Below are 27369 nucleotides of genomic sequence, written 5' to 3'. Positions count from 1 at the left end.
GATGCCTTTTATTTCTTTTTGTTGTCTGGCTAGGACTTCTAATAGTATGTTGAATAGTTGTGGTGATAGTGGACATCCCTGCCATGTTCCTGACCTTAGGGGAAAAGCTCTCAGTTTTTCCCCATTGAGAATGATATTTGCTGTGGGTTTTTCATAGATGGCTTTTATGATATTGAGGTATGTACCCTCTATTCCTACACTCTGAAGAGTTTTAATCAAGAAAGGGTGCTGTATTCTGCATCTATTGAGAGGATCATATAGTTCTTGTTCTTTTTTTTTATTAAAGTATTGTATCACATTGACTGATTTGCGGATGTTGAAGCAACCTTGCAGCCCAGGAATAAATCCCACTTGGTCGTGGTGAATGTCCTTTTAATGTACTGTTGGATCCTGTTGTCTAGGATTTTGGTGAGAATTTTTGCATCCATGTTTATCAGGGATATTGGTCTGTAGTTCTCCTTTTTTGATGGGGTCTTTGTCTGATTTTGAGATCAAGGTAATGCTGGCCTCATAGAAAGAGTTTGGAGATTTTTCTTCCATTTCTATTTTTTGGAACAATTTCAGAAGAATGGGTATTAATTCTTCTTCAAATGTTTGGTAGAATTCCCCTGGGAAGCCATCTGGCCCTGGGCTCCTGTTTGTTGGGAGATTTTTGATGACTGCCTCAATTTCCTTAGTGGTTATGGGTCTGTTCAGGTTTTCTATTTCTTCCTGGTTCAGTTTTGGTAGTTGATACATCTCTAGGAATGCATCCATTTCTTCCAGATTATCTAATCTGCTGGCATATAGTTGCTCATAATATGTTCTTATAATTGTTTGTATTTCTTTGGTGTTCGTTGTGATCTCTCCCCTTTCGTTCATGATTTTATTTATTTGGGTCCTTTCTCTTTTTTTTTTGGTAAATCTAGCCAGGGGTTTATCAATCTTGTTAATTCTTTCAAAGAACCAGCTCCTAGTTTCGTTGATCTGTTCTACTGTTCTTTTGGTTTCTATTTCATTGATTTCTGCTCTGATCTTTATTACTTCTCTTCTCCTGCTGGGTTTCGGCTTTATTTGCTGTTCTTTCTCAGGCTCCTTTAGGTGTAGGGTTAGGTTGTGTATTTGAGAAAGAAAAGAAAAAAAAAAAGATATGATCAAATAAGATGAGGCTGGTGAATAGATCAGTGCCATTTGTGGTAGGCTGTTGGATTTTAAGGTTTCAGTAGAGTGAACGGGAAGGGCAGGTTCACATGCCATAAAGATTATCGTTCTTAGTGAAAGTTCCTATCTTTTAATTTTTTAAAACTCTTCTTGGATTGTTGCAAGCCTTTCATTAATTTTCAGAATTATAAAGTTGATTTTGGCAATTTTTAACTTAAATACTTAATGTATTTAACAATACTTGAATGGAGTAGCAGATTTTCAGAGGTCCCTACTTTGCCATTGTGGAAGTGTTTCCCAGTTTTAGAACACTCATCTCCGTAAGACCCCTTATGCCCATTTACTGTTAGTTGTGGGTCCTGTGCCCAGTGTAGTTGTTTTTTAAGTTGTCCTTTTTTCTATTGTGTTTTTCTGAATGCCTCATTAAAAAGTATAAAATTTGAATAAAATAGTAACAGTTAAATAGTGGAATTACCTCCTTAATTTCTTACAAACTATTTCCTAATGTATTTATTTATTTCCAAGCATTTTAACCTAACTAGAGGTGGGAGGAACCTGTGATTCTGTTAACTATTTTGGTGTGCACATGATCTGTCTTCTTTCCAATGTTTTATTTCTTTAACACAGCTTAATTCATAGGTAAAAATGTTATAGGAAAGAGGCTTGTAAGTCTGCCATTCAATCCCCAAAACTGTCACTGATTGATGACTTGTCCTTAGAATTTTAATTGTCCAAATTTGCTATACATTTACTAAAACAGTAATAGTCATAATAGTAGCAATTTCAGTTTACTGAGTAGTATATGCTGCTGTCATGTCATTGTATACATTATACAGTATATCTATCAATATTTGCAACTGGAAGAAATTGGAACTCATCTATATAAAGTGATTTCCCTAAGTCCTCAGTCAATAAGCAGTTATGGTAGAAATCTAAAGTAGTTTTGTCTGGCTTCAAAGCCTTAACTCATTGCCACACTTTAGGACACTTATCAAAATTACACTGTAATGATTTGTGATAACAGAAGAGGTTATAATTATTTTGTAAACCACTGTTTGCCACCTATACAAAGTACTGTCTTTTTGGTGAGCAAGGTCTCTTCAGGACCAAATTAAAGAGCTTTAGAGCTGAAAAGGATGTTTGTGATTTCTTAACATGAGGTGTGTAGGTTTTAGAGAGGCTATATAAATCCATTGAAATATTGTATGCATAATTTTTGTATATATAAGTTTCTGCAGTGAAAGTAGATAGTTTTTAATCAAATTCGCAAAGGAAATGTCGCAGATTCCCTTCCCAAAGATTAGGAGATACTTTGATGGGTGTCTGTGGCTACACTGAAGACCAAATTATCTCCTGTGATTTTGACAGTGTCATCCACTTCTCCAGTTTTGATATTGGCATTGTCCTTAATAACCCCTTTTCACATTCATTTCTTGCATGACAATAAATTTGACTACATCGTCTGTATGGTGCACTTCATTGTCTGGATGATTTCTAAGTAGTAAGAGCTCTGGATCACCAGAGAAAGATGGAAAAAAGGAAGGAAGAGAGGAATAGGAGCCTTCATTTGCTGAGGAATCACTGCTCCAACTTCACCCAACACTTAAAACTGTCTTTGGCACAATTTCCATCCCAGGTCTCATAAGCAGGGCAGGGTTTTAGAGATTCTCCTAGTCTTAAGCCATCAATATCATCAGTAAAATCTATAATGACTCATTGAAAAAAGGAAAAAAAGTATAAATTTATCTATTTTTTTCTTCTATTTATTTTTTGAATGCTGATAAAATATTAATAGTTTTGCTGAATAGAAAATCAATATATAAAAAGCAGTTGCAGGAAGTGGCAGTTTCTTAAAAAGTTAAACATGCTTATCAGACATCACTTGAGTTGTCCTCCTAGGTATATACTTAAGAGAAATGTAGATATATGTACACACAAAGACTTGTATGTGAATGTTCATAACAGTATTATTCATAATACTTCTAAGTATAAATAGTTCAAATGTCCATAAATGGATAAACAAAATGCATTATATCCATATAAATGAAATACTATTCAGCCATAAAAAAGAATGAATTCTTTAAAAAAAATTTTTTTTTATTTACATTCAATTTAGTTACCATGTAGTGTATTACTAGTTTCAGGGGTAGAATTTAGTGATTCATCAGTTGCATATAACACCCCAGTGCTCATTACATCAAGTGGCCTCCTTAATGCCTGTCACCTATTTATCCCATCTCCCCACCTACCTCCCCTCCAGCAGCCCTCAGTTTGTTTCCTATGGTTAACGGTCTCTTATGGTTTGCCTCCCTCTCTGTTTTCTGTTTTCCTCTTATTTTATTTTTCCTTCCCTTCCCCTATGTTCATCTGTTTTGTTTCTTAAATTCCACATATGAGTGAGATCATACGGTATTTGCCTTTCTCTGACTGACTTATTTCGGTTAGCATAATACCCTCTAGTTCATCCACATTGTTGCAAATGGCAAGATTCCATTCTTTTTGATGGCTGAGTAATATTCCGTTGTGTGTATGTATACACACACACACACACACACACACACACACACCCCACACCACATCTTCTTTATCCATTCTTCTGTTGATGGACATCTGGGCTCTTCCCATAGTTTGGCTATTAGGGACATTGCTGCTATAAACATTGGGGTGCAGGTGCCCCATCAGATCACTATGTTTGTGTCCTTTGGATAAATACCTAGTAGTGCAGTTGCTGGCTCATAGGGTAGTTCTATTTTTAACTTCTCGAGGAACCTCCATACTGTCTTCTGAAGTGGCTGCATCAGTTTGCATTCCCACCAACAGTGTAAATGGGTTCCCCTTTCTCTACGTTTTCACCAACATCTGATGTTTCCTGACTTGTTAATTTTAGTCATTCTGACTGGTGTGAGGTGGTATTTCATTGTGGTTTTGATTTCTATTTCCGGGCTGCTGAGTGATGTGGAGCATTTTTTCATGTGTCTCTTGGCTATTTGTATGTCTTCTTTGGAGAAGTGTCTGTTCATATATTCTGCCCATTTCTTGACTGGATTTTTTGTTTTTTGGGGGTGTTGAGTTTGATAAGTTCTTTTAGATAGTAGAATTTATAGCCAGTTTGTTTTGAGAGATTGGTCTTACTCAAATAAGCCCTTTCAACCTTCTTTATTCATATGTACATGCAGAGCCCCGTGCTCTTAAAAAGTCTGACATCTTTTAGGAACCATTTGCTCTGGCTCTCCTCATCTTTCCTTTTCTTTTAAAAATTTTTTTTTGATGGGGAGAAGTGGAGAGGGAGGGGGAGAGAGAATCTTCAGCAGGCTCCACAACTAGCTTGGGGCTCGGTCTCATGACCCTGAGATTGTGACCTGAGTCAAAATCCAGAGTTGAACACTTAACCAACCGAGCCACCCAGGCGCCCCATCCTCATCTTTTATCCTCTCATGATCCAGTGTGACAGTATACATAAACATATCTGTTTATCCTAATAAAAGATTGTAGGGGCGCCTGGGTGGCTCAGTCGTTAAGCATCTGCCTTCAGCTCAGGTCATGATCCCAGGGTCGTGGGATCGAGCCCCGCATCAGGCTCCCTGCTCAGCGGGGAGTCTGCTCCTCCCTTTCCCACTCCCCCTGCTTGTGTTCCCTCTCTCACTGTGTCTCTCTCTGTTGAAAAATAAATAAAATCTTAAAAAAAAAAAAAAAGATTGTAAATAAATTGGATAAGTTAGATACACAAAAGGAACTCATTATTTGAAGTGATGATGTTTTTGGAATGAGAAGCCTCTTGTAGTCTCTTTAATAATTGTAGTTTTATTATAAAACTAATATTTGAGTATCTTCTGTAATTCAGATTTTTAAGCGTATTGCTTTCTTCAAAGTGGCTGCATTCCTGTATTTAAGACAAATAGCACTTTTTTGCTTGAGATTTATATAACCATAATTTGTTTGTTTGTTTGTTTGTTTATTTATTTATTTATTTATTTATTTTAAAGATTTTATTTATTTGAGAGAGAGAGAGAATGAGAGAGAGAGAACACATGAGAGGGGATAGGGTCAGAGGATGAAGCAGACCCCCCGCCGAGCAGGGAGCCCGATGCGGGACTCGATCTAGGGACTCCAGGATCATGACCTGAGCCGAAGGCAGTCGCTTAACCAACTGAGCCACCCAGGCGCCCCAACCATAATATGTTTTAAATTTTTCCTCTTTTGATTCCTTGCAAGTTTTTCAAAAATTTGAGTTTTATTTGGGACAGTCAGTAATTTTATTTTATTTTTGAAATGGCTAAGAAGTTATTACTTTATATTAGAGTACATTTATTAAGTAAATTATTAGTTATAATATTGGGAAACTTCTACCATATTGTTATTTCTCTACATTCAGAAAAGTGCATAAGTCATATATATACTGCTTGATGTATTATCACCAAGTTTTTGCCCCCATGTATCTGCCACGTAGGTCAAGAAATAGATCTAATAAATTTGAAAGTTCCATTAATTGTGAAACAGAGACAGTAGAGAGAGCTTAGTAAGGGGACATTTACTTAAGGATTTCTCTTTGACCTACAGAGAAACATTTTTCTCTGTTTTTAAATGTACTTAAACGCTGTGCTATTTCAAAGGACTGTTGTATTCTTGCTTTGTCACAGATGGATTAAAATTATTGTGTACTTGATATAGGAATATGGTTGGACAGAATGAACTGAAAATTACAAGTGATCGAGCAATAAATTCAGGATTGTTTTTTGAAGATAAACCAAAGCCTTCAAAACAGGCACTTCAGTCTTACCAAGAAGCTTTGCAGCAACAGGTATTCATTCATTCATTCATTCATTCATTCATTCAGTGTTGAACATCTTATGTGTTAGCACAGTGGTCCCTTAGAACTCAGTTTGGCAGAGGAGAAAACAATACCAGTCATTTATATTTCAGTATGATAAATTTTGATGCAGATAGATTATAATGCTCTTGGAAGAATAGGATAAGAATAATTGCCTGGCAGTTAGGAGGGCTTCATGTGTTGTTGATACTTGAACTACATGTTATACAATGAATAGATTTTAAATTCCTGGCATATATTCAGGGAATGGAAATTGATGTGGGAGAAGGGGCTGAAGTGTTAGATTGTGCTCAATTGTGAAGGATTAACTAATAAGGAATTTTCAGTTTCATCCTGTTCGGGAGAGCCTAAGGGAGGAAAGTTTAAGCCAGAGAGTGAAAGGAATAGTTGATGTGAATACCTTTAAGTTTTAGGAGGGTAGTTAGTTGTGATGTATATGACTGGGAAAGAGATATGGCAGAGAAACCTTTCAGTAGACTATTGAGGCAGTCCAGACTGGAGGTAATGAGGCCCTGACCAGATGGGGAAGATGGGAGGATATCCAGAAGACAACTCTGGGATTTATTGATAGAACTTAGATATAGGGAATGAGAAAGAACAAAGGGCTTGAAGATGATTCTGAATGTTGTAGTCTATGTGAATAATGAGGCTATGAATATGAACTAAGAGAAAAAAGAAGTAGAACACTTTTAGGGAGGAGGATCATGGGTTCTATTGTAGTTTGTAATATTTGAAGAGAGTTTACTTCAAAGTAATTGTATCAAATGTATGGGGTTTTATGGGGAGTATCCATATCTCTGAGAGGATTCTGGGACTCTTGGTAGGTATATGTCCATCTGAAGTACTTTTCTGTAAAATTCTATAAAATTTTAAATTGTAGAATTACAACTTTATTTTTTGGATGGTAGGTTTCTACAAATAAAAGATTGAATTTATATATCTGTTTTCAAATGAGCATATTAAAAACACTGCTGACAAAACTACATTTCCTAACTCTAGAATTTTATTTCATGTATGTGATGGCTTCTTGGCCTTGATGCAGTGGTTGCTTAAATTTTCCATGCATGTGGTTATGATTTGTGTGTGTGTGTGTGGGGGGGTATGATTTTAAAAGTAATTTTCCAAAATGTAGATACTTGCTCATTGCCTATCCACATGTTCCTAGAGACCTAACCTGTGCTTATACTTGTTGATGGGAAGACTGTTTTATATGCTTTCATAAAGTTGTACTTAAAGGAGCCCAGAATTCTCCAAATAGCTTTGAACCTTCAACCTCTTGAATTCTGGGAATGGAGTTTGCACAGGGTAGAGTAGGTCTGGTGAGATGTGGGGAGTAGTTTGTGGCTGGCCAGGTCCCATAAAAGGATAGGTGGAAAAGGAAAGTAGGGAGATCCTATTGGTCCTCATGCAGCTGGTGAGGTTAGGGAAGGAGTCGCTCAGGTAGAAGTTGGTGGGAAGGAAGAAATGGTTCAGTCCCAACTGGCATCAGTGGCTGGAAAGCACTCTAGTAGCAGTGATGTGAGGGACCAACAGCTGTTTATTCTCGCCAAGGAAGTGTTTTTAAATTGGGTATTCCATAGATTTGTGATTTCAAATTTTATGGTGAAGCAGATTGTAAAAATAAAAACCAGACCAAAAAAAACAAAAAAACCCAAACAAAACCAAACTCCAGTTTTTTTCTGTAATAAGAAAAATAAAAACTGATATTGGCTAAACTTTTTGTATCAGAATACTTGTCAGCACTAATGTTTCTTAACATTATCAAGATTCGGGAACGAGAAGAAAGAAGGAAGAGAGAACGTGAAGAAAAAGAAGAATATGAAGCTAAGTTAGAAGCTGAAATGAGACGTTACAACCCCTGGGGAAAAGGTGGAGGTGGTGCTCCTCTGAGAGATGCGAAAGGAAATCTGATAAGTATGTTATTTCCATTGATCTGTTGTTTTTAAAAGAAACTGAACTATTTTTAAATTTTTAAAAGAATGGGGTGGTAGAAGAAGTGGGAATCATAGTCTGTTAGGCAAGGTCTCTTTTTGTGTAGTTTAATGCAAAAGAGATATTTTGTAACACATATAATAACAGGTTAGAAAGTCTTTTTTTCTTTGGAGTACTATTCATTTAATTTTGTTGCATGTTTTTCATCCTCTAATGATAATAATTCAGTTGCAGAGAAAAGCTCATGTTAGTTGACAGGTTTTTACCCAAACTAGTGGTTAGATTTTTGAAAAAACATCCTGGTAAAAATAACAAAACTCTTACTAAATTTTTTTTTAAGTAGTAAGACATTTTTAAAATAAGTGATCTGAAATAGTTGTGGGCTGCAGTATTTCATACACGCCCTGTGTACACTGCAAGGACTCCATTGAAACATAAAGATCTGATCTCAGAAACTCTCTGGCAGGTTGCAGAATCATATTGATTGGTCTTTAAATTATGTGCTTTCAAAAATGTTTGATCTAGAGGGGCACCTGGGTCGCTCAGTCAGTTACGTGTCTGACTCTTGATTTCAGCTCAGGTCATGATCTCAAGGTCATGAGATCGAGCCCCACTTTGGGTTCCGTACTGGGTGTGGAGCCTGTTTAAGATTCTTTCTCTCTCTCTCTCCCCCCCGCCGCACCGCCCGACCCCCTCCCCCATCTTTCACATGCTCTTTCTCCCTCTCTTAAAAAAAAAAATGTTTGATCTAGAAACTACAACAGCCAGCACTTTGAAAAAAAGAGGTCTTATACAACTTGTGATATATATTGGGATGGTTTCTGATTAGCTTTTAGGTAAGAATAAAAATAGACAAAGACAGGTTTTTGAAAATTATTTTATTAGAAATGAGAGATGAATAATAGAAATCCATTAAATGGTAAAAATGTAGATTTCATTTTGTTCTTCAGGTATACATTATTATAGGGATAGTTGAGGGATGTAGTCAGAATACTTTCTGGATATTGAGTTATTAAGAGTTCTTAAATATTATGCTTTTGCTTCTTTGTTAAAGATGGCTTATTTTAAAAAGATGTATTTGAGACCCACTTAAATTACTAAGATAACTCTTTTCTTCCCAAAGGATTTGTTCCTTTCCTATCTTCACCTCATACTTTGCTCACGGTTTTGAAGACTGGAACTCTTACTCTTTTTATAGATGAGGTGATTTTAGGTCATATATAGATAAACATTGCATATTTTAAAAGTTAAATGTTTATTTGAATATATATTAGAAAAACACTGGTTTTTCATTAAAGGATAGTGCTATAACATTTCCTTTTAAAGTACAGGTATTAGTTCAGGCATTTAACAAAAAGTGCTTTAACAAACAACCTCTAGGGGCGCCTGGGTGGCTCAATTGGTTAAGCAACTGCCTTCGGCTCAGGTTGTGATCCCGGAGTCTTGGGATCGAGTCCTGCATCGGGCTCCCTGCTCAGCGGGGAATCTGCTTCTGTCTCTGACCCTCCCCCTCTTATGCTCACTCTCACGCTCTCTCTCTCTCTCTCTTAAATAAATAAATAAAATCTTAACAACAACAACAACAAAAAACAACCCCTAATTATCAGAGGCTTGAGGCTTAAGGTTTAAGGCAGTTAAAGTTACTTCTCACTTACATCACAGTCTGATGCTGTTTGGGTGGTTCTCCTCCAAGAGGTGACTCAGGAATCCAGGGCTCTTCTCTTGTGTCGTTCCTCCACTTTGAAATCCTGCACTTCTAGCAGCCAAACAGGGTTCAGTGGTGGGAGATTGAATTGAGAGTTTTGTGGGGGCTCTGGCCTAGAAGTGGAGGGAATATTGCTTTGTCTTTGCTCCAATATTCAAACCTAATTATAAGGAGACATAATTATAGTGCCTAGGAGGAGGATATGAAATTGATAAGCATCTAGTCAAGTCTTTGCTGCAGTGAATTTAAATTGTGAATTGATAGAAACATAGTAGTTACTAGGAAGGAAGTGCTTAAATGACGGAAACTTTGGTAAACACTGGAATAGAATAATTTCCTAGGACTTACAAGCTTGCCTCTAAGATTATTTCCAGTTCACACAATAGAATTAAGTTGTTCTGTATGTGTTTAGTTGGCATAAGGGAGTAGGATAAATGTGGGTTATTGAATTATAAAATACTGTTTTAGAATTGTTTGACCTAACAGTAATTAAGCAAACTTTTCTGTGGTTTTCATTTTTAGCGGTAATGTTTACTTTGCTTATTTAATGCTACTGTCATGCCATGTGATAGAAAAGTATACTATTTTATCAAATACAGTGTAACTCTTTTTTAAGTGTTATTTTCAAAGCAGGTAACTCATCCCTTAAAGAGTATCAGTTTGTTTGTGACCGATCTATTTTAGAGAGGGAGGGAGAGGAGGGAATGTAATTTTTCTATTATATTTGAAATACGTAGTAAAGATCTGTATTCTGCTTTACTTCATGTAATGACCAAGATCATATAACTTCTGTACTTTCTGTTGGCCAACATTAATTTGGCTGCTGGCTTTTCTAGTTACTCCTGTTTTATCTTTGATCTTTTATTATATAGAAATTAAGGAAATTTAATGTTCATCCTTAGCTCTCTAGGGAAGATCTCTATAAGGGGAAGTAGTTATTAATAAATATTAGCCCATATAACTGGAATAGCATCAGCCCCCCTTTTTTGTGCATCAACCCTTTGAAAGTAAATATCTCTCATTTTTATTGTTTGTATGACACTCAAAATCTGTTTCGTTTCTTAGCTCTCTGTTCATTAAAGTTCTTTTTTCAAGTTCTATTAAAAAAACAAACTATGTTCTAATGACTTTCAGTGGGTGAATGAATAAACTGTGGTACATTCATACCATGGGTTGCTACCTAGCAATTAAAAGAATTAGCTATTGATGCACATAAGAACTTGAAAGACTCTTCAGAGAAATTTTGCTAAGTGAAAGAAGCCCCTCTCTAATGGTTACATACATGTATATTCTTAAGATGATTATGGGGATGGTGATGTTACATGAATCTATCATATGTTAAAATTCTTAAAAATTACTCCAAAAAATCAATAAAAATTAAAAAATACTTTAGCAGAAGTATCTCATAGTTCTGATTAATAGTGAGATTAAGCATTTCTTCACATATATTTGATTAAGTATTTGTATTTCTTTTATGTATTGTATTTGCCCCAGTTAGATTTATGTTTTTTATGTTGATTATTGAGACACAATTTGCATATGACAAAATTCATCCTTTTTTAAGTGTATCATTCAGTTTTTTTTTTAAGTAATAAATGTTTAATCAAAGAATTTTACATATTATTAACAGCATTCATTTGGCCAGGCATCTACACGTTTGTAGAATCCTACTGTATATAAAGTGTATCATTGAGTTTTGACAGCTGATTCTAGCAGCTACTGCCACAATCAAGATATAGAACATTTCCAGCTTATCCAACCCTATACACCCTTGCCAACCTCTGATCTGCATTCTGACACAATAGTATTGCCTTTTGTGTCTTTTTTTTCTTAGTTTTAATGATTTATCCATGTTGTGTTTGTCTGTAGTTTACTTCTTTTTATTACTGAATAGGGTTCTACTATGTGGAGGTACCATAATTGTTTATCCTTTTATCAGTTGATGGATTTTTGGCTTGTTTACAATTTAAGGCTGTTATAAATAAAGCTGTTACAAACGTTTACCTTCAGGTCTTTATGTGCACATAAATTTTCATTTGTCATTGGAATGGAACTCCTGGACCATATAGTAATAAGTAAGTGTATATTTAACTTTGTTAGAAACCTCTAGAACAGTGGTTGTGCCATTTTGCATTCTTACCAGCAAAGCACAAGATTTCTGGTTGCATTGCCTCCTCATCAGCCCTTGTATTTAGCCTTTCTTTTAAGTAGATAGGATACCTCATTGTGTTGTTTTTTTTTAACTTCTTATTTTGAAATAATTCAAGACTTAGAGAAGAGTTGCAAAGATATAGAGTGTACCCTTCACCTAGCTTCCCATGATGTTAACATCTTCCATAATCTAGTATAGTGTCCCAAATGAGAAATTAAAATTTTAATTTGATGAGATCTCATTTCCCATGCCACACAATTTATCCCTTTAAAATATACAGTTCGGGGACGCCTGGGTAGCTCAGTTGGTTGAACATCTGCCTTTGGCTTGAGTCAGGTCCTGGGATCGAGCCCCACATCAGGCTCCTTGCTTGGCGGGGAGCCTGCTTTTCCCTCTGCCTGCAGCTCCTCCTGCTTGTGCTCTCTCTCACCAATAAGTAAATAAAATCTTTCAAGAAAATAAAATATACAATTCAGCAGTTCTTAGTATATTCACAAAGTTGTACTACAATCACACAATTTTAGAAGATTTTGTACGTTGAATTGCCTTGATACACTTGATAAAATTATTTATGGACTCTTATGTTCTGTTCCATTAATATAGATGTCTATCCTTATGCCCATATTATACTCTCTTGATTACTGTAGCTTTGTAGTAAGTTTTGAAATTGAGACGTATGAGTCCTCCAACTTTGTTCTTCTTTTTCAAGATTGTTTTGTCTACTTGACTTCCCTTGCATTTTCATATAAATTTTACTATCATTTTGTCAACCTCAACAAAAAAGTGTGGTGGGATTTTCATTGGGATTACATTTACAAAAAGATCAATTTGGGACAGACAGCATCTTAACTATATTGAGTCTTTTGATCCATGAATGTGGAATATTTATCTACTTATTACTCTTAGTCAATATCTTTTAGCAATATTTTGCAGTTTTCAGATATTGTAATATATTTTGTTAGTTTTATTTTTTTGTGGTTCTTTGGAATTTTTTAGACAATGATGTTATCTGCAAACAGTTTTACTTCTTCCTTTCCAATCTGATTGCCTTTTAGTTATTTTGCTTGTGTTTTGCGCTTGTTTGGAACTCCAGTACAATGATTAGAAATCATGAGAACAGATAGCCTTGTCTTGTCCGATTTTAGGTGGGAAGCATTCAGTCTTTTCACCATTCAGTGTAATGTTGACTAGGTTTTTTGTAGATTTTTTTTTTTTTTTTTTAATCAGGTCTAGGACGTTCTCTTCTATTCCTGCTCTTCTATTCCTTTTCACATGAGTATATGTTGAATTTTGTCAAATGCTTTTCTACATCTTTTGAAATGATAATTTCATCTTTCTTACTCTGTCGCTATATGGTGAATTACATTGACTAATTTTTTTAAAAAAGACTTTATTTATTTATTTGGCAGAGAGATTGAGAGCACAAGTAGGCAGAGCAGCAGGCAGAAGGAGAGGGAGAGACCCGACATGGGGCTCGATCCCAGGATCCTGGGATCATGACCTGAGCCGAAGTCAGCTTAACCAACTGAGCCACCCAGGCACCCCACATTGACTAATTTTTTAAATGTTGAGCCACTCTTTTATCCTGACATCAACCCTAGTTAGTCATATTTTATTGTTTTTTTTTCTAATCTTTTATTGTAGGATTTGATTTGGTAATATTTAGTTAGGGATCTTTGCAGCTAGGCTCGTACCCTTGTCTGTTTTTCTTATAATGTTGTTGTCTGGTTTTGGTATCAGGATGATGCTGGCTTCACAGATATGAGTTGGGAAAGTTTCCTCTTTTGTTGCTAGAATTTACCAGTGAAGTCATCTGGGCTGGGAATTTTCTCTTGGGGAAGTTTTTAAACCATGAATTCAGCTTCTTTAGTACATAAAGACATCAGTTTATTTCTTCTTGTGTGAACTTTTGTGGTTTGAATCATTAAAGGAATTTATCCATTTTATTTAAGTTTTTGAATTTATTGGCATAAAATTATTCACAGTATTATTCTTTAATGTCTGTATATAGGATCTACAGTGATAGTTTCTCTTTTATTCCTGATATTTGTAATTTGTTTATTCTTTTTTCCTTAGCCAGTCTTGCTGGAGGCTTATTCATTTTATTGATCTTTTCATAGAACCAGCTCTGGTTTTCATTGATTTTTCTCTGTTGTTGTTCTTTTCCTGTTTCATTTATTTTTCCTCTCATCTTTACTATTTTCTTCCTTTAGTTTGCTTTGTACTTAATTTTCTTTTTCTGTTTTCTCAATGTGCAAGCTTAGATTAATGATTTGATTTCTTTTCTAATACATGCATTTAAAAATGCTATAAATTTCCTTTTGAGTACTGCTTTAACTGTAGCACAAATTTTGATATGTGGTATTTTCATTTTCATTCAACTAACTTCTAATTTTGTGATTTTTCTTTGACCCATTAATTATTTAGACATGAGTTATTAAAATTTCCATATATTTGGTAACTTTCTTTTATTCACTTCTAGTGTACTCTTGTTCAGATAATATACTTTTTGTCATTTTAATATTTTTACATTCATGAGATTTATTTTATGGACTACCAGTTAGATTTTTATTTGTCTTAGAGACTGTGATCTTTATAAGTTAAGTATGTATATTTTAAGTTAATTTTGAAATATGTATTATTAGTCAAATTAGGGTTGGAAATTTTCTTTAGCTCTTTGAATTGACTTATAGAAGAGTTTTTATATCAGTCATGATCGCTGGATAATCTTGGGCCTATAGAAATATTTTCAGCCATTTTCTTTATGTTTTGGTATTTTCCATCAAACAACAGCTAACTTATAAAATTAATTTTATGGGGTGCCTGGGTAGGTAGTCAATTGAGTGTCCGACTCTTGATGTCGGCTCAGGTCATGATATCAGGATCATAGGATCGAGCCCCAGGGTGGGCTCTGCACTTAGACAGGAGTCTACTTCTCTTTCTCTCTCTTGCTCTCCCCCCTCCCTGACCATGAACGTGCACGTTTGCTCTCCCTCTCTCTAAAATCAATAGTCAATCAATCTTTAAAAAATAAAATTAATTTTAATTTCAAAGTATTTAGGTTTATAAAAAAAGATAATAAAATAAGGAGTGAAAAAAATTTAAGTATTGTTTACCTGTAGCTATCACATAATTTAGTCCTGGTCTGATAAATTGTTCAGAGAGTAGAATTACTTTCCCAATCACTAATCTGTAATATTTTCTCTTGTTATTCTGTTCTTTGTAGAATTATTCTGTAATGCTAGCAATTTTATATTAGATGATATGATGGTGTACATTTGAAATAAAGGCTGTTTTTCAGTGACATCTTTGCAATTGGCAAATTATACTCTTCACCAAAGTGCGTTTTTAAATTTTGATTTTTAGCTGATTTCAAACCTTTTATTTTACCACCTCACAGAAAGATAGACAAAGAGTGACCACTTAATTGATAGTCTTTTGCAATAAATAGCAATATGGACTTGTCTTGATTGCTTAGTCTGATAGTCTTAAATAATTATGTACTCTGCTGACATCAGTTTTCTTTTTATATAAACACATTGACTTATCTAATTGAGAGGACTGTGTATAATCACAATAGTAAAGTAAACAGATGTTATTCATTTTGAAGTTTATTATAGTGTTTGTTTACTTATAAGATATTTATATCTTAATTTATGGTTTGTGTAAGTGAATATCAAAATGAGATTGCATTCCCTGAGCATTCATTAGTTTGATAACAGAGCTCTGTTATCATCTTAGAAGGAGTGAGCTTGATGTACCATACTCTTCTAATAGAAAATGGAAGAATACCATATATATTGTTATTCATAGTGACTTCTCATTTATACAGAGTGATCTTATGCTGTTAATGTGAATTTTGGATGATGAGATACTGATTTCCCATTTGAGTTCTTTTGTATAATTTGGTGACTTTTTAGGGACCGCAGCTGTTAGTTCATGACCTCAACTTTATCATCATCTTTCTGTTTTCATTTACCTCCCATATCCAGATAGATCCCAGGATTTGGTGATGATTGCAGGAGCACTTAGCTAATTTTTCCTTACCAATTCTGGGCAGTTCACAGTTCTTTTGCAGTCAGTTTTCTGTGATTTCAGCTAGTCCCTTACTACACCAGTTGTTTTATGGAGAAGAAGTATTTTTTAGAGTCCTGTAGTCATTCAGGTCTGTTTTTAATATTGACTTGTTGTTTGACCTGATTCTGTGTGCTCAGATTTTTGTGATGTGTATGTGGTATCTACTGCTGTGTGACAGATTACCCAATATGTAATGTTTTAATATAACAAATATTCATTATCTTGTGGTTCTGTGAGTCAGTAATTTGTGAATGGGTTAGCTGGGTATTTCTGTCTCAGGGTCTTTGATGAGTTTGGGATCCAAAATGTCAGCCAGGGCAATAGTCATATGAAGGCTTGACTGGGACTGGAGAATCCATTTTCAATATGGCTCCCTCACATGGCTCAAGAAACCTTAGTTTCTTGCCTTGTGGGCCTTTCCAGGGGGCTCCGTCAATACCCTTATGATATAGTAGCGGACTTTCTTCAGAGTAAGTGATCCAGTAGATAAAGCAAAGTGGAAACCATAATGTCTTTTATGAAGAAGCCTGGAAGTCATATGCCATCATCCTGCAATATTTTATTCATAAGAAGTGAGTTACTGACTCTGGCTTATGCTTAAAGGGAGGGGAATTGAACTCCATCTTTTAAGGGAGGACCATCAAAAGAGTTTATGGATATATTTTAAAACTCTGCACTACATGATTATATATTTTTTCATTACGAATGCTAATGAAGTTGGGTAAATTTTGCTATGACTTGTTTTGAATTGTTGCTGTTTGTTCTGTATTAAAGAGATTCCAACTTCTTAACTAACATAGATATGAATATAATTTTTATGGGTTGTCAAAGATCTAACATTCTTAAGGTCTCTACTGATTTTGAGTTTATTTTATAAGGTTATTTTTAGAAAATCTTACAAGTTTTAATAATTCTGTTTCTATTTGCAGGGCACCAAGATACCATTGAATTATTTCAACTCTGTCCTATTTTTTTCTCTCTGATTCTCTACTTTAAAAAAATGTATTAAACATACTAATTACAAAAATGTATTTGTTGAAATAAATGGCTTATTTTTCCCTCTCAGCTGATTTGAATAGGATGCACAGACAAAATATAGATGCCTACCATAACCCAGATGCAAGAACATATGAAGATAAAAGGGCTGTTGTATCTCTAGACCAAAATTTAGCCACCTCAAATGCTGAGAACCTAGAAGATTCTACGAATAAAAACTCAGGTTTTTAATCACATTTTATTTTGTTTGTTTGTTTGTTTACATTTCTAAAGTTGTTCAGTAACATTTCTCTTCTCTTGCCTGACAAAGGTCATATTGTGATTTTGAGAACTTGGTTACACTGAGTCAGGAAGCATAACATGTTATTCATGTTATTTACAATACCTTTTCTTAAGCTTTTCTATTTTGAAAACAAATAGGGAAATATACTTTGCTTTTTAACACTGTGTTTCTTCTTAGCTTTATAACTTATGTATGCTTTAGCTGCTGCTAAAATTTTTATTTTGCTGGTGGGAGGACTTAAAATCACATAGTCTCTTTACACATAGACAAATAGTCTCTTGCTTCTTATACCCATAACTATTTGAATTAGTGAAAATGCATCAGATGTGATATATATTGTACAAAGAAATTGCTTATTTTTATTTGTTATGCTTTATTTTAATTGTTAATTTTATTTTTTGCTTATTTTGTAATCATTTGCCCTCTCTTGTAAAACAACAAAGGACAAAGAAATGAAGTTTAATTTTTTTAAAAGTTTAATTTGATGTCCCTTTCTTAAGCAATATCTTTGATTTGCTATCAAACAACATCCTTTAATTAAAGGTTCTATAAATAGGAAAATATTCAGTAGCTTTCTTTATGACTTGGCAGGGAAAGTTGGGTCATCTTCTTTATCAAGTGTATATGAAAATATGTTACATATTTTAAAATCAAAGGAAGTTTAAAGGATATATCTGTCACCTTGCACTATATTTTGATGCCTGTAAAAGTAACCATTTATTTACTACAAATTCTGCTTTTGTACTTCCGCTAAAGTTTTGATTTTAGACTACTAAAGAACTTATATTAGAAAGTCCTCCCAAAATATCCCTGACTGATCATATAGTCTTCAAAATTGATTTTTAAATTTTTAACCCATATGACTGCCTGGCCAACAGGCAGATTAAATAGGGAGCTGTGATTAGAATCACCAGCCTTTCATCTTTACGCCTTTGATGGTAGCGCTAATCCCTGTGCCCTTCTTGAACATTTTAGGAGATGTGCTACTTGTCATTTCCGTGGACAGCCTGTACCACTGTTGGATCTCTATTTACGAGGAAGTGCTTTCTTTCTTTGATCCACAATAGATTTTTACCTTGTGGATCCAGTCTTCATTTTTGAAGCAGTACAATTGAATTTTTTTTTTATTGTATGTGATTGTTAATTTAGCTTCCACTCTTTTTTTTTTTTTTTAAAGATTTTTGTTTTTATTTATTTGACAGAGAGAGCACAAGCAGAGGGAGAGAGAGGGAGAGGCAGGCTCCCTGCTGAGCGAGGAGCCCGATGTGGGACTTGATCCCAGGACCCTGGGGTCATGACCTGGGCCGAAGGCAGCCGCTTAACTGACTGAGCTACCTAGGTGTCCCAGGCTTCCACTCTTTGTAATAGTTCATTGTGCAGTAAAAACACCTTTCATTTTATTGAAGGGAATTTTGACTTTTTTTTTTTTTGATACATCATTTTTCTCTTCTAGTAGTCTGTATTGAGATCCCAGTTCTACATACTCCTTCGCTATCCTTTTCTTCTACACCTGGTATTGTTTGTAGTTCTGTCTTCACCCAGAACTTTCTCTATCATATTAATAAGGATTTAAGCATCTAGCTCTGCTTATCAAGCAAAAACACTGGGAAAAAATCAAGTTTCTATGACCCTTTCCAAGGAAAATACACAAACTTGATGATTGAACATGTACAGCAGAATTTACTGCCTGTTGCCTTTCTGTACACTGCCAGGGTTTTGTTGCTGGTATTGTGGGCAGGATGCTTTCGTTTAAGAAATCATACAAACTCATGAAGTGCTAAAATGTCCCCTTTTTTTTGTGTATTGAAGTTCCCTAAGAATTAACCTAAGATAGACTTTCTGAATGCAAGAAACTATCCAGTCATCTAATTTGTTGCTGTGCTAGCATATATGTGTATGAGTGTATGTTTATATATGTATATGTGTTTACACATACACATACATAAGTGGCATTTAATATTTTAAAGGCCTTAGGGAACTTGAATATATCTGAAAATTGAATGTTATAATGTGTGCTTAAAAGTTCATTATCCTTTCATGTTTTCTCTTCATTAGGCCTGTTTGAGGCCTTTCCTAAAGTTCATTGTTTTTCTTTTACTTTCTGGTTCTAGGATGAAGAACCATATTTACGAAGTCCATACTAATTTGACTTAAACTTAGTGTTTAGCTTATTATGATACCTAGATATATTTCCATGGGTTAGAGCGTGTGTTTCCCTATGATTTTATTTTTGTAATTTATTTATTTTTAAAAAACCTTATTTTTAAAAACTTTGTTTTGTTAATCTACATTTTCACTATAACATTTGATTTTCAGCCGATCTATTCAAATAAGCATTAGTATATTTAAACACAAAGGCAGAATAGGCCTAAGTGGCAGCTAAACTGCAAGGCATGAGTGGGTGAAAGATATGCTTTAGATTGATGGTATAAAGACTGAGGCAGTAACTAAAAAATAATATAAAAAGTTATGTGAGGCTTAAATTTAAATACATTTTTCCTGCATTTAAGGAGAGACTCCTGGGATATAATTATTTTTCAGGTTGCTTTTATGAAATCATTTAATCCTTCCCCAGAATGTATAATTCTGTTTATAGGAACATATAGCATATTTTTATTCTTCATGTTTATATCCTGTTACTCTAATAGAATTTTTAAATAAAAATTATTGCAGTGATAAAGAATCATTCTAATTTGTAAAAAGTGTTTTCAGAGCTGGCTTTCTAATCTATTGTGAACCATAGATGGAAAGATTTTTGGAATTACTGATTTTCTAAAACAAATTTTTTAATATACATATACATACTAGATTTTAATATATAATTAAGCATATTCTTAAGAAAAGGGTATTTACAGGGGCGCCTGGGTGGCTCAATCATTAAGCCTCTGCCTTCCGCTTAGGTCATGATCCCAAGGTCCTGGGATCGAGCCCCGCATCGGGCTCCCTGCTCAGTGGGAAGCCTGCTTTCCCTCTCCTGCTCCCCCTGCTTGTGTTCCCTCTCTCGCTGTCTGTCTCTGTCAAATAAATAAATAAAATCTTTAAAAAAAAATAAGAACTTAAATGTACTTTTTTTCTCTATATAAATTTTACTTTAAAGTCTGTGCTGCAGTGAAAGTTGTTTAGGCTCTTACCTTTTGTTTCCTTGGTGTGTTTCAGGTATAGACATAAATTTTTCAACTATATATTTTTGTTTCATCATTTTTCTTTACTCGTTACTTTTCATCTGGTCTTCAGATTCTAATCTCAACCTTCCTCTTCTGATTTTTGACCTCTGGACTTCCGTAGTTAGCACATGTATTCACAATATGGATTTAGTAGCAAACTTTATTCTTTAACCTTTATATTTTCTAACCATCGAGTAATGGTATGTTTTTGCAAAATTTCTCTTTCAAGGTTATATGCAACCACAGAGCTCTCCTTTTGCTCGGGGAAATATATTTTGTGAGCCTCCAACTGAACTTCAGATTAAACAGCAAGAATTATACAAGAATTTTCTTCGTTTTCAGGTGAAGTGCTTATTTTATCATAGTTTCAAAGTTTTGTTAGAATTGTAATAAGCTAAACTTGAAAAGATTTTACTCACAGGATAAAGAATAAATTCTAAAATACCTCCACAGTTATTTAAGATACCTAATTTACATCAGATATAGGTAGTACTAAAATGATATTTCATTTATATCTGAGAAAGGAATATGGAGACATGTTAGGCATGCCAGTTGTCTTACTCTTTTTTTTTATTTTTTTAAATAAAATATTTATTTTATTATTTATTTTTATTTTTTATTTATATTTATATTTTATATATAAATATATATTAAATATATATATTATAAATATATATTTATATTTATTTATATTTTTTATTATTTATTTTAAAAAAATAAAAAATATTTTTTTTATTATTAACATATACTGTATTATTTGTTTCAGGGGTACAGGTCTGTGATTCATCAGTCTTACACAATTCACAGTGCTCACCATAGCACATACTCTCCCCAATGTCCATCTCTTTTCTAAACTTTATTAAACCATTGTTAAAGAATACTGACATTTCTAGAACTGAATGATTTAATAAAATATTTGCTTTTTAGGCATAGAATGAATATTTCTAGATGCTTATGTGTTAGTAGAAAATCAATAGTTTTTTTCCAAATGATATATTCTTGACTCATTATAGTTTGTAAATTATTAAAAATCAGATGTAATCACATTTTGCAATTATTTGCCTCATTTATGCATGTAAGCAAATAGCATTTAAAAATAGTAGAAATGCCCAAAGGAAGACACTTGAGTATCCAGGGTTTATTAAGCAAACAGAATTATTGAATACCCATACTGTGTCTGCTAGGGGTGGAGCCTGAGGTGAAAGAGAAGGACTCACAATTTCTTCTCTTCTCACCTCCACACCCCTTCCCACCCACCCTTAACATCCCATTTCAGATTAACCCTGTGGTCTCAGTGGTCTTCCTTTGATATGACTTCTCATGTTATGCTTTGCTACTCAAAAACTGGTGGTAGCTTTTCTTTCCTACAGAAAATACCCAAATTCCTTAGTCTGACACCTAAAGCTATCCAGTCTAATCCCAAACTCTTAAATTCTTCTTAAAAAGGTTCTACTCAAATATGTCCTCTTTCTAATCCTAATTATTGTGGACTCTTCAATAAGGCAGTGATGTAATGGATATGCTCTTGTCGGTGACTGATCTGGCATTAGTCTTTAAGATGTATTTTTGGAGGATTGAAAAGATTGGAAGCAAGGGTATTTTACTAGACGGGCAACAACGGAAATGGATGGAAAGACCTTTGTAAGGATCGACAGAATGAATAGAGATAATGAATGTAAGAGAGTGGCATCAGAAGTCCCTATGGTATTGGCCACTCATGTAGCAGCTGATTGAGGGTCACAGAGTCACCTATTGAACTTGAAATGCCCTGTGGTATATGCCCATAATGACAGCAAGTCAAAATTATGTAACTCCTATTATACTTAACAAGTGTTAGCATGGTTTAGGGTAGAATTCAGGGGGGAAAACAGTCTTGAAATTATATAGCCTTTTATTATTTAGAAGGTACTTTTACATATAGTATCTCATTAATCTTCAAACGCGCCAAGGAAGGTATTACTACTTCTGTTTTATGACATGCAACTAAAACCCAGGCTAAGACACCCATGGTGGCAGAGCCAGCAAATTGAACCCAGGTCTCCTGACTTTAAGTACAATACACAATACACACTTATATTTCTAGAGGTCTCTCAGAGTCTTTCCCTCTGGAAAAAAGTAGTAATAGGGGAAGTTTGACTATATCAGTTTTAGAGTAAGTTTAGCCTTCAGTTCTCCCAACCTGTAAATCCTCAGTGTACCTGTGAATGGATTGCTCTTGAATGGTGGCTTACATATTTTTCTTTAAGCAGCCCCTTAAAACTCTTTCCCTCTCAAGCAAAATCTAACACAAAACTCTAAGAAAATTTAAAATATCTAAATGGTATTTATTATTACTACCAACACTAAAGTGTCAGACAAGAAGTATCCCCAAACTTAAATGTCAAAAGAAATGTTATAAAATGTTCAGATCTGTGTACCAAGGTGGCAAAATAAGGCTTAGCTCCATGTATGAATAAAAAAGTTATACTGTTAAGTTAATGCAGCAGAAGTCTGCATGTGGTTAAAATCTGATAAGTAATGCAAATGAGTGTTTACATAACATTTTTAATTACAGCTTTAGAGATAATTTAATCTTTTCAGCTGTAAAATAAAATTTGATAAAATATTTGCAGGACCCTTGAAGCACCTTTGTATTATACAATTTGAAAACAACTGACCTAGATGATAGCTTTCCTCTTTCTTTTGAACTGCTGTGTAGCATTTTTGTTGGAATGGCATTTCTGTGGATTTCTTAGGTGTGTGATCCATTTATGATTGTGACCCTTAATGGAGAAGTGACTTTGTGACTGTAAATTTTTTTGTGTGTGTGTGTGCAATAGGAAGAAGGGGGAAATGAGTGTTAAATGTGAGGTTTTGTTGTCTAGATCATAATTGACCTTTTGTCTAGGTGTATTGTATTTGAAGAAGTGATTGTGGGTACCTTATTAGTACTAAATATTAGGATTGTGCTTATTTAATAGTGTTGTTTGAAAAAAAGTGTTGGAAGAAGCCCTAGCATGTAAAGTCATGGGACATGTAGGAAGAGTAAAGTTCTTACAGTTGAAAAGATTGATAACACTAGATATAACAGCCTTGAAGCTAGAGGAAATGTAGACAAGAACAATGAAAATAATTTGAATATCCATAACTATTTCATATTTAAAAGTAACTAAAATCTATTGATAACCTTAAAACCAGCATCATGAATTCCCAATACCTTTGCTGCCATTCTTCTTACCTCATTTATGGAGGATGTAGACTGTATCTCAGGGTCCTCTTCCTTTCACATCTCAGACTTTGCCTTAGAATATTTCTCCAGAGTACTTAGCACTGTAGGCCCCAGGTGGCATTCAAGATGAAACTTAGTTATGAACCCTTGTGGCTAAAATCCTTGTTTACCTTACCACTTGCCAGTAGATAGGAAAGAAGAAAGGGCATTCTGGGGAAGGGATTCTTGCAAAAGGAGTGATTAAATGCTAAAATACTACGCTATTGTTTCAGGATACTAATCAAGCCAAGGAACTTTGAGACATAATAGTAATGATCATTATAAAGTAATATAATCATGAGTTATTTACTGAGTATTTGTAAACAGGAATTTTTATTTATTTTTTTTAACATACATTGTTCCACTTCAGTTCTTTAAGTACTCCTTGGAGATATAGACATTAATAGCTCTTTTTACCAGATGACAAAACTGAATAAGAATGTCTTCTTAAGGTCACTCAGTGAGTAAGTATTTGATGGAGCTGGAATTTTACTCATATCTCAACATTACATCATGTAGCCTCCCTAATAAAATATAGGAAACTGAAAAATTTAGGAACTTAAAAAGAGGGTATGAATGTTGAATTCATAGGATACTAGAAAATATTACATGGTATTCTAACTTTCATTAGTTTCCCAAAGTAATAACTAGGTTTAATTCTTTAGATTGAGGAAAAGAAACAAAGAGAGGAAGCAGAGAGAGAGAGACTAAGAATTGCAGAAGAAAAAGAAGAAAAACGGCTTGCAGAACAGAGAGCACGAATTCAGCAAGAATATGAAGAGGAACAGGAAAAGAAAAGGGAGAAAGAGGAGGAGGTGCATTTTTTTCCTACTTTCTTTTTATACTTATCCTGTAAGTGAAATCTTTATTTTGACCTGGAAAGGTATTACAGAGAACAGTCCTAGAGTACATTTAGAAAATATCAGATCAATATTCATTTATTGGATACTATTTTATTAAAAGTGAAAGACTAAGTTAAGAAAAGAGATTAATGATGACTTTTTTAAGCCAAAAATTAGCTTAGGCTTACTGGGATGTTATACAAGATGCCTAATACTTTATTGTTAAATAGCTTCTTTTTGTTACCACTGTATCATCTATATCTTCAATTTTATCTCTTTATTTCAGACAAATAAGACAGCAGATATTTGAGTGGACTATAGAATGTATGTATGGAGTGTGTATTTTTCTCTTTATTTATTTTATTTATTTATTTATTTATTTATTTATTTATTTATTTATTTATTTATTTAAAAGATTTTATTTATTTATTTGAGACAGAGAGAATGAGAGAGAGCACATGAGAGTGGGGAGGGTCAGAGGGAGAAGCAGACTCCCCGCCAAGCAGGGAGCCCGATGCGGACTCGATCCAGGGACTCCAGGATCATGACCTGAGCCGAAGGCAGTCGCTTAACCAACTGAGCCACCCAGGCACCCTTTTCTCTTTATTTTAAAGCAAAGGCTAAAAAATGAAGAGCTTATTCGGTTAGCCGAAGAAAGACGGAAAGAGGCAGAAAGAAAGAAGAAAGAAGAGGAAGAAAAACATAATCTGCAGCTTCAGCACTACTATGCAAGAGAAAATATAATTGGGGAAGAAACAAAGGTACGTTTAAAACCCCTTTCACTGTGGCCTTGGGAGCTAAAGAGAGAGAGGGGGAGGGAGGCTTTTGTTCTTCCCTTCCATCTTGCTGCTTCATCTGGGTGCAGCGCACTGGGCTTCCTGTACAGAGCATGTCATTGTGCTTGCTGCTCTTTCCCCCCTCAGTTGAGTGTAAGGGCTTTACTTACCTTAGTCATTCTTAATCTTGTCCTCGTGGTCTGTGGAGTAGCACCCGGCCAGCTATTCATGATAAGAGTAAGTACAGAAATGGAAAGTAAGTGTCTGGAAACTTTTGTAGCAATTTGTCAAAGTAATTCTGTGTCTGTTGGATCTGATAAAAAAGTTGGACTTAAATTGTGTAATGTCTTTTTAAAAATTTTCATGTATTTAGTAATTCATTTTTACTGTTTTACACTTTTATCCTTGATGGATTGGAAATTAAAAAAGAAATTGGTGGCTCACAATGGACTGGTTTGAAGTCCATAGCTGAGACTGATTGATACTCACTGTTAGGTGTGTGGTGGATCAAAGAGGTTTTCTCTCTAGGAAGCCACTTGGCCCCTATGAGGCTCCAGTTTACACCCTTGCTCATATTTCAAAGCTGTATTTAAAATTTTATATGCATAAGTATCACTGGGGATTTGTTAAAAATGCATCTTCAGGTCTTATCCACAAAGTGTCTGATTTTAATAAGTCTGAGGGTAGTCCAGGAATCTGCATTTTACAAGCATTCTTAGGAGTTCAGATGTAGTTGGCCTGTGGACCACATCTTGAAAAACTGTATGTGCTATAGCTTTAGCCCAATTTAATTTAAGAAAATGGTTTTCAGAAGTTTAGATTTATACAGACATTATTTCTTCTAAGCAGCATTCACAGAAATACTACTTTTAACCAGTGGGCTCTTCTAGTGTATTTATGATGTGGTTTGGTACACTTTTCAGTGTGTAACCTGCTATAGACAATGTGAGCCATTTTTGATGGGTTCAGATACACTATTTGATTTCTCACCCCAGGATTTTATGGTGATAGAAATAAGGGTTTGCAGTTAGAATCTGCTGAAACATTATTTAAAAGAGAATTTATAAGTAACACCTATGCTTTTTGTTTGCTTTATTTATTTTCAGTGTTCTAGTAATGTTAGGCAATACCCTTCATTTTTAAAGTTGGATATATATTTGTTCTGCCTTTTAAAATATTATTCAAATGTCATTCATTCATTTTTTAAATTAATAGCATTATTTTTTAGAGCCATATTAGACTTGTAGCAAAATTGAGTGGAAAACACACAGAATATTTTCTTGTAAAATTATTTAAAAATGAAAGAACATTTGTTTCTGCCAATTTCTAATTATGTTTAAGAGAAAGTGCTTTCCTTAGGAATATACAGTTTTATGACTGTTCGAGTTCAATTATGAAGTACCATAGTTTTAAACCAGCTTTGTTCCATTTAACGTATTTTGCTCTCAGTGATGTAGTTATCATTGCTAGCTATAATTTTTCTTTTATTTATGTATGCCTGATAATATATTTTTATCCATTTTCTTAGTTTTTACTTTTGTGTCATTTATTTTTTATTTAGCTTGTGTATTTGGTTTGTTGAATTTGGTTTTATGTTTTTTTTTTAAAATTCAGTTTTTTACCCTAATCAGAGAATTATAGTCTTTTGAACAGTGATACCTAAATCCATCTATTTTTATCATACCCAATATATTTGATCATATTAATTGAATTTCTGGCTTTTTTAAAATTTATGCTTCCTTGATAGTTACTTGTTTTCTTACTCTGTGGAGTATGCTTTGTTTGCTTCATCCTCTGTGGTCCTTTAGAAGGTTTATATTGTCATTATAATTCTGCTTGTGGTCATCTACTGGTTTTAAAAGAAAAGATTTTCTCATATATTTCGGATTTTGTCAGAGTCACCAGTGAAAGTAATATTTGATTTTGTACCATGCAAAATGAACAATTTAACATCCATACATGTACTATGTTCTGGGTGGGGGTTTTTTTGTTTTGTTTTGTTTTAAACCAGGTAATTATTACTGCATTTTGTTGGGAATTTGTTTTTTGCATTTTGATTTTAATATGAAATTGGGAACTATTAACTTTATTACACTGGAAACTGAAACCCTCTTTTATCTCTTATGGAGACATAGAATACTGTTGTTATCTGAAACATTCCCTCATGGTGATGCTCTTGGTGACAAGAGATCTAGGTTTTAGATGTTGATTTATATTATTTTCCAGA

General features: G+C 34.2%; 1 protein-coding gene across 7 annotated transcripts in view; it reads left to right on the top strand.

The window, feature by feature from the left end:
* CSPP1 (centrosome and spindle pole associated protein 1) overlaps window positions 1-27369 on the top strand; it is a 161164-nt gene that overhangs the window by 84844 nt on the left and 48951 nt on the right. For all 7 annotated transcript variants that reach the window (XM_064588253.1, XM_064588252.1, XM_064588248.1 and 4 more), the window contains 6 exons: window positions 5809-5938; window positions 7735-7882; window positions 16901-17053; window positions 20507-20619; window positions 24190-24339; window positions 24981-25127. In XM_064588253.1, coding sequence (XP_064444323.1) covers window positions 5809-5938; window positions 7735-7882; window positions 16901-17053; window positions 20507-20619; window positions 24190-24339; window positions 24981-25127 — 841 coding nt within the window. The remainder of the gene's footprint in view (window positions 1-5808; window positions 5939-7734; window positions 7883-16900; window positions 17054-20506; window positions 20620-24189; window positions 24340-24980; window positions 25128-27369) is intronic.

This window comes from Mirounga angustirostris, unplaced genomic scaffold, assembly GCF_029215605.1.
Source record: "Mirounga angustirostris isolate CCGP_5_RB_7025 unplaced genomic scaffold, mMirAng1.0.hap1 SCAF_4, whole genome shotgun sequence".
NCBI classification, from domain to species: Eukaryota; Metazoa; Chordata; class Mammalia; order Carnivora; family Phocidae; genus Mirounga; species Mirounga angustirostris.
The sequence above is the reverse complement of the archived record's forward strand: the minus strand, read 5'-3'. Positions and strand labels throughout refer to the sequence as shown.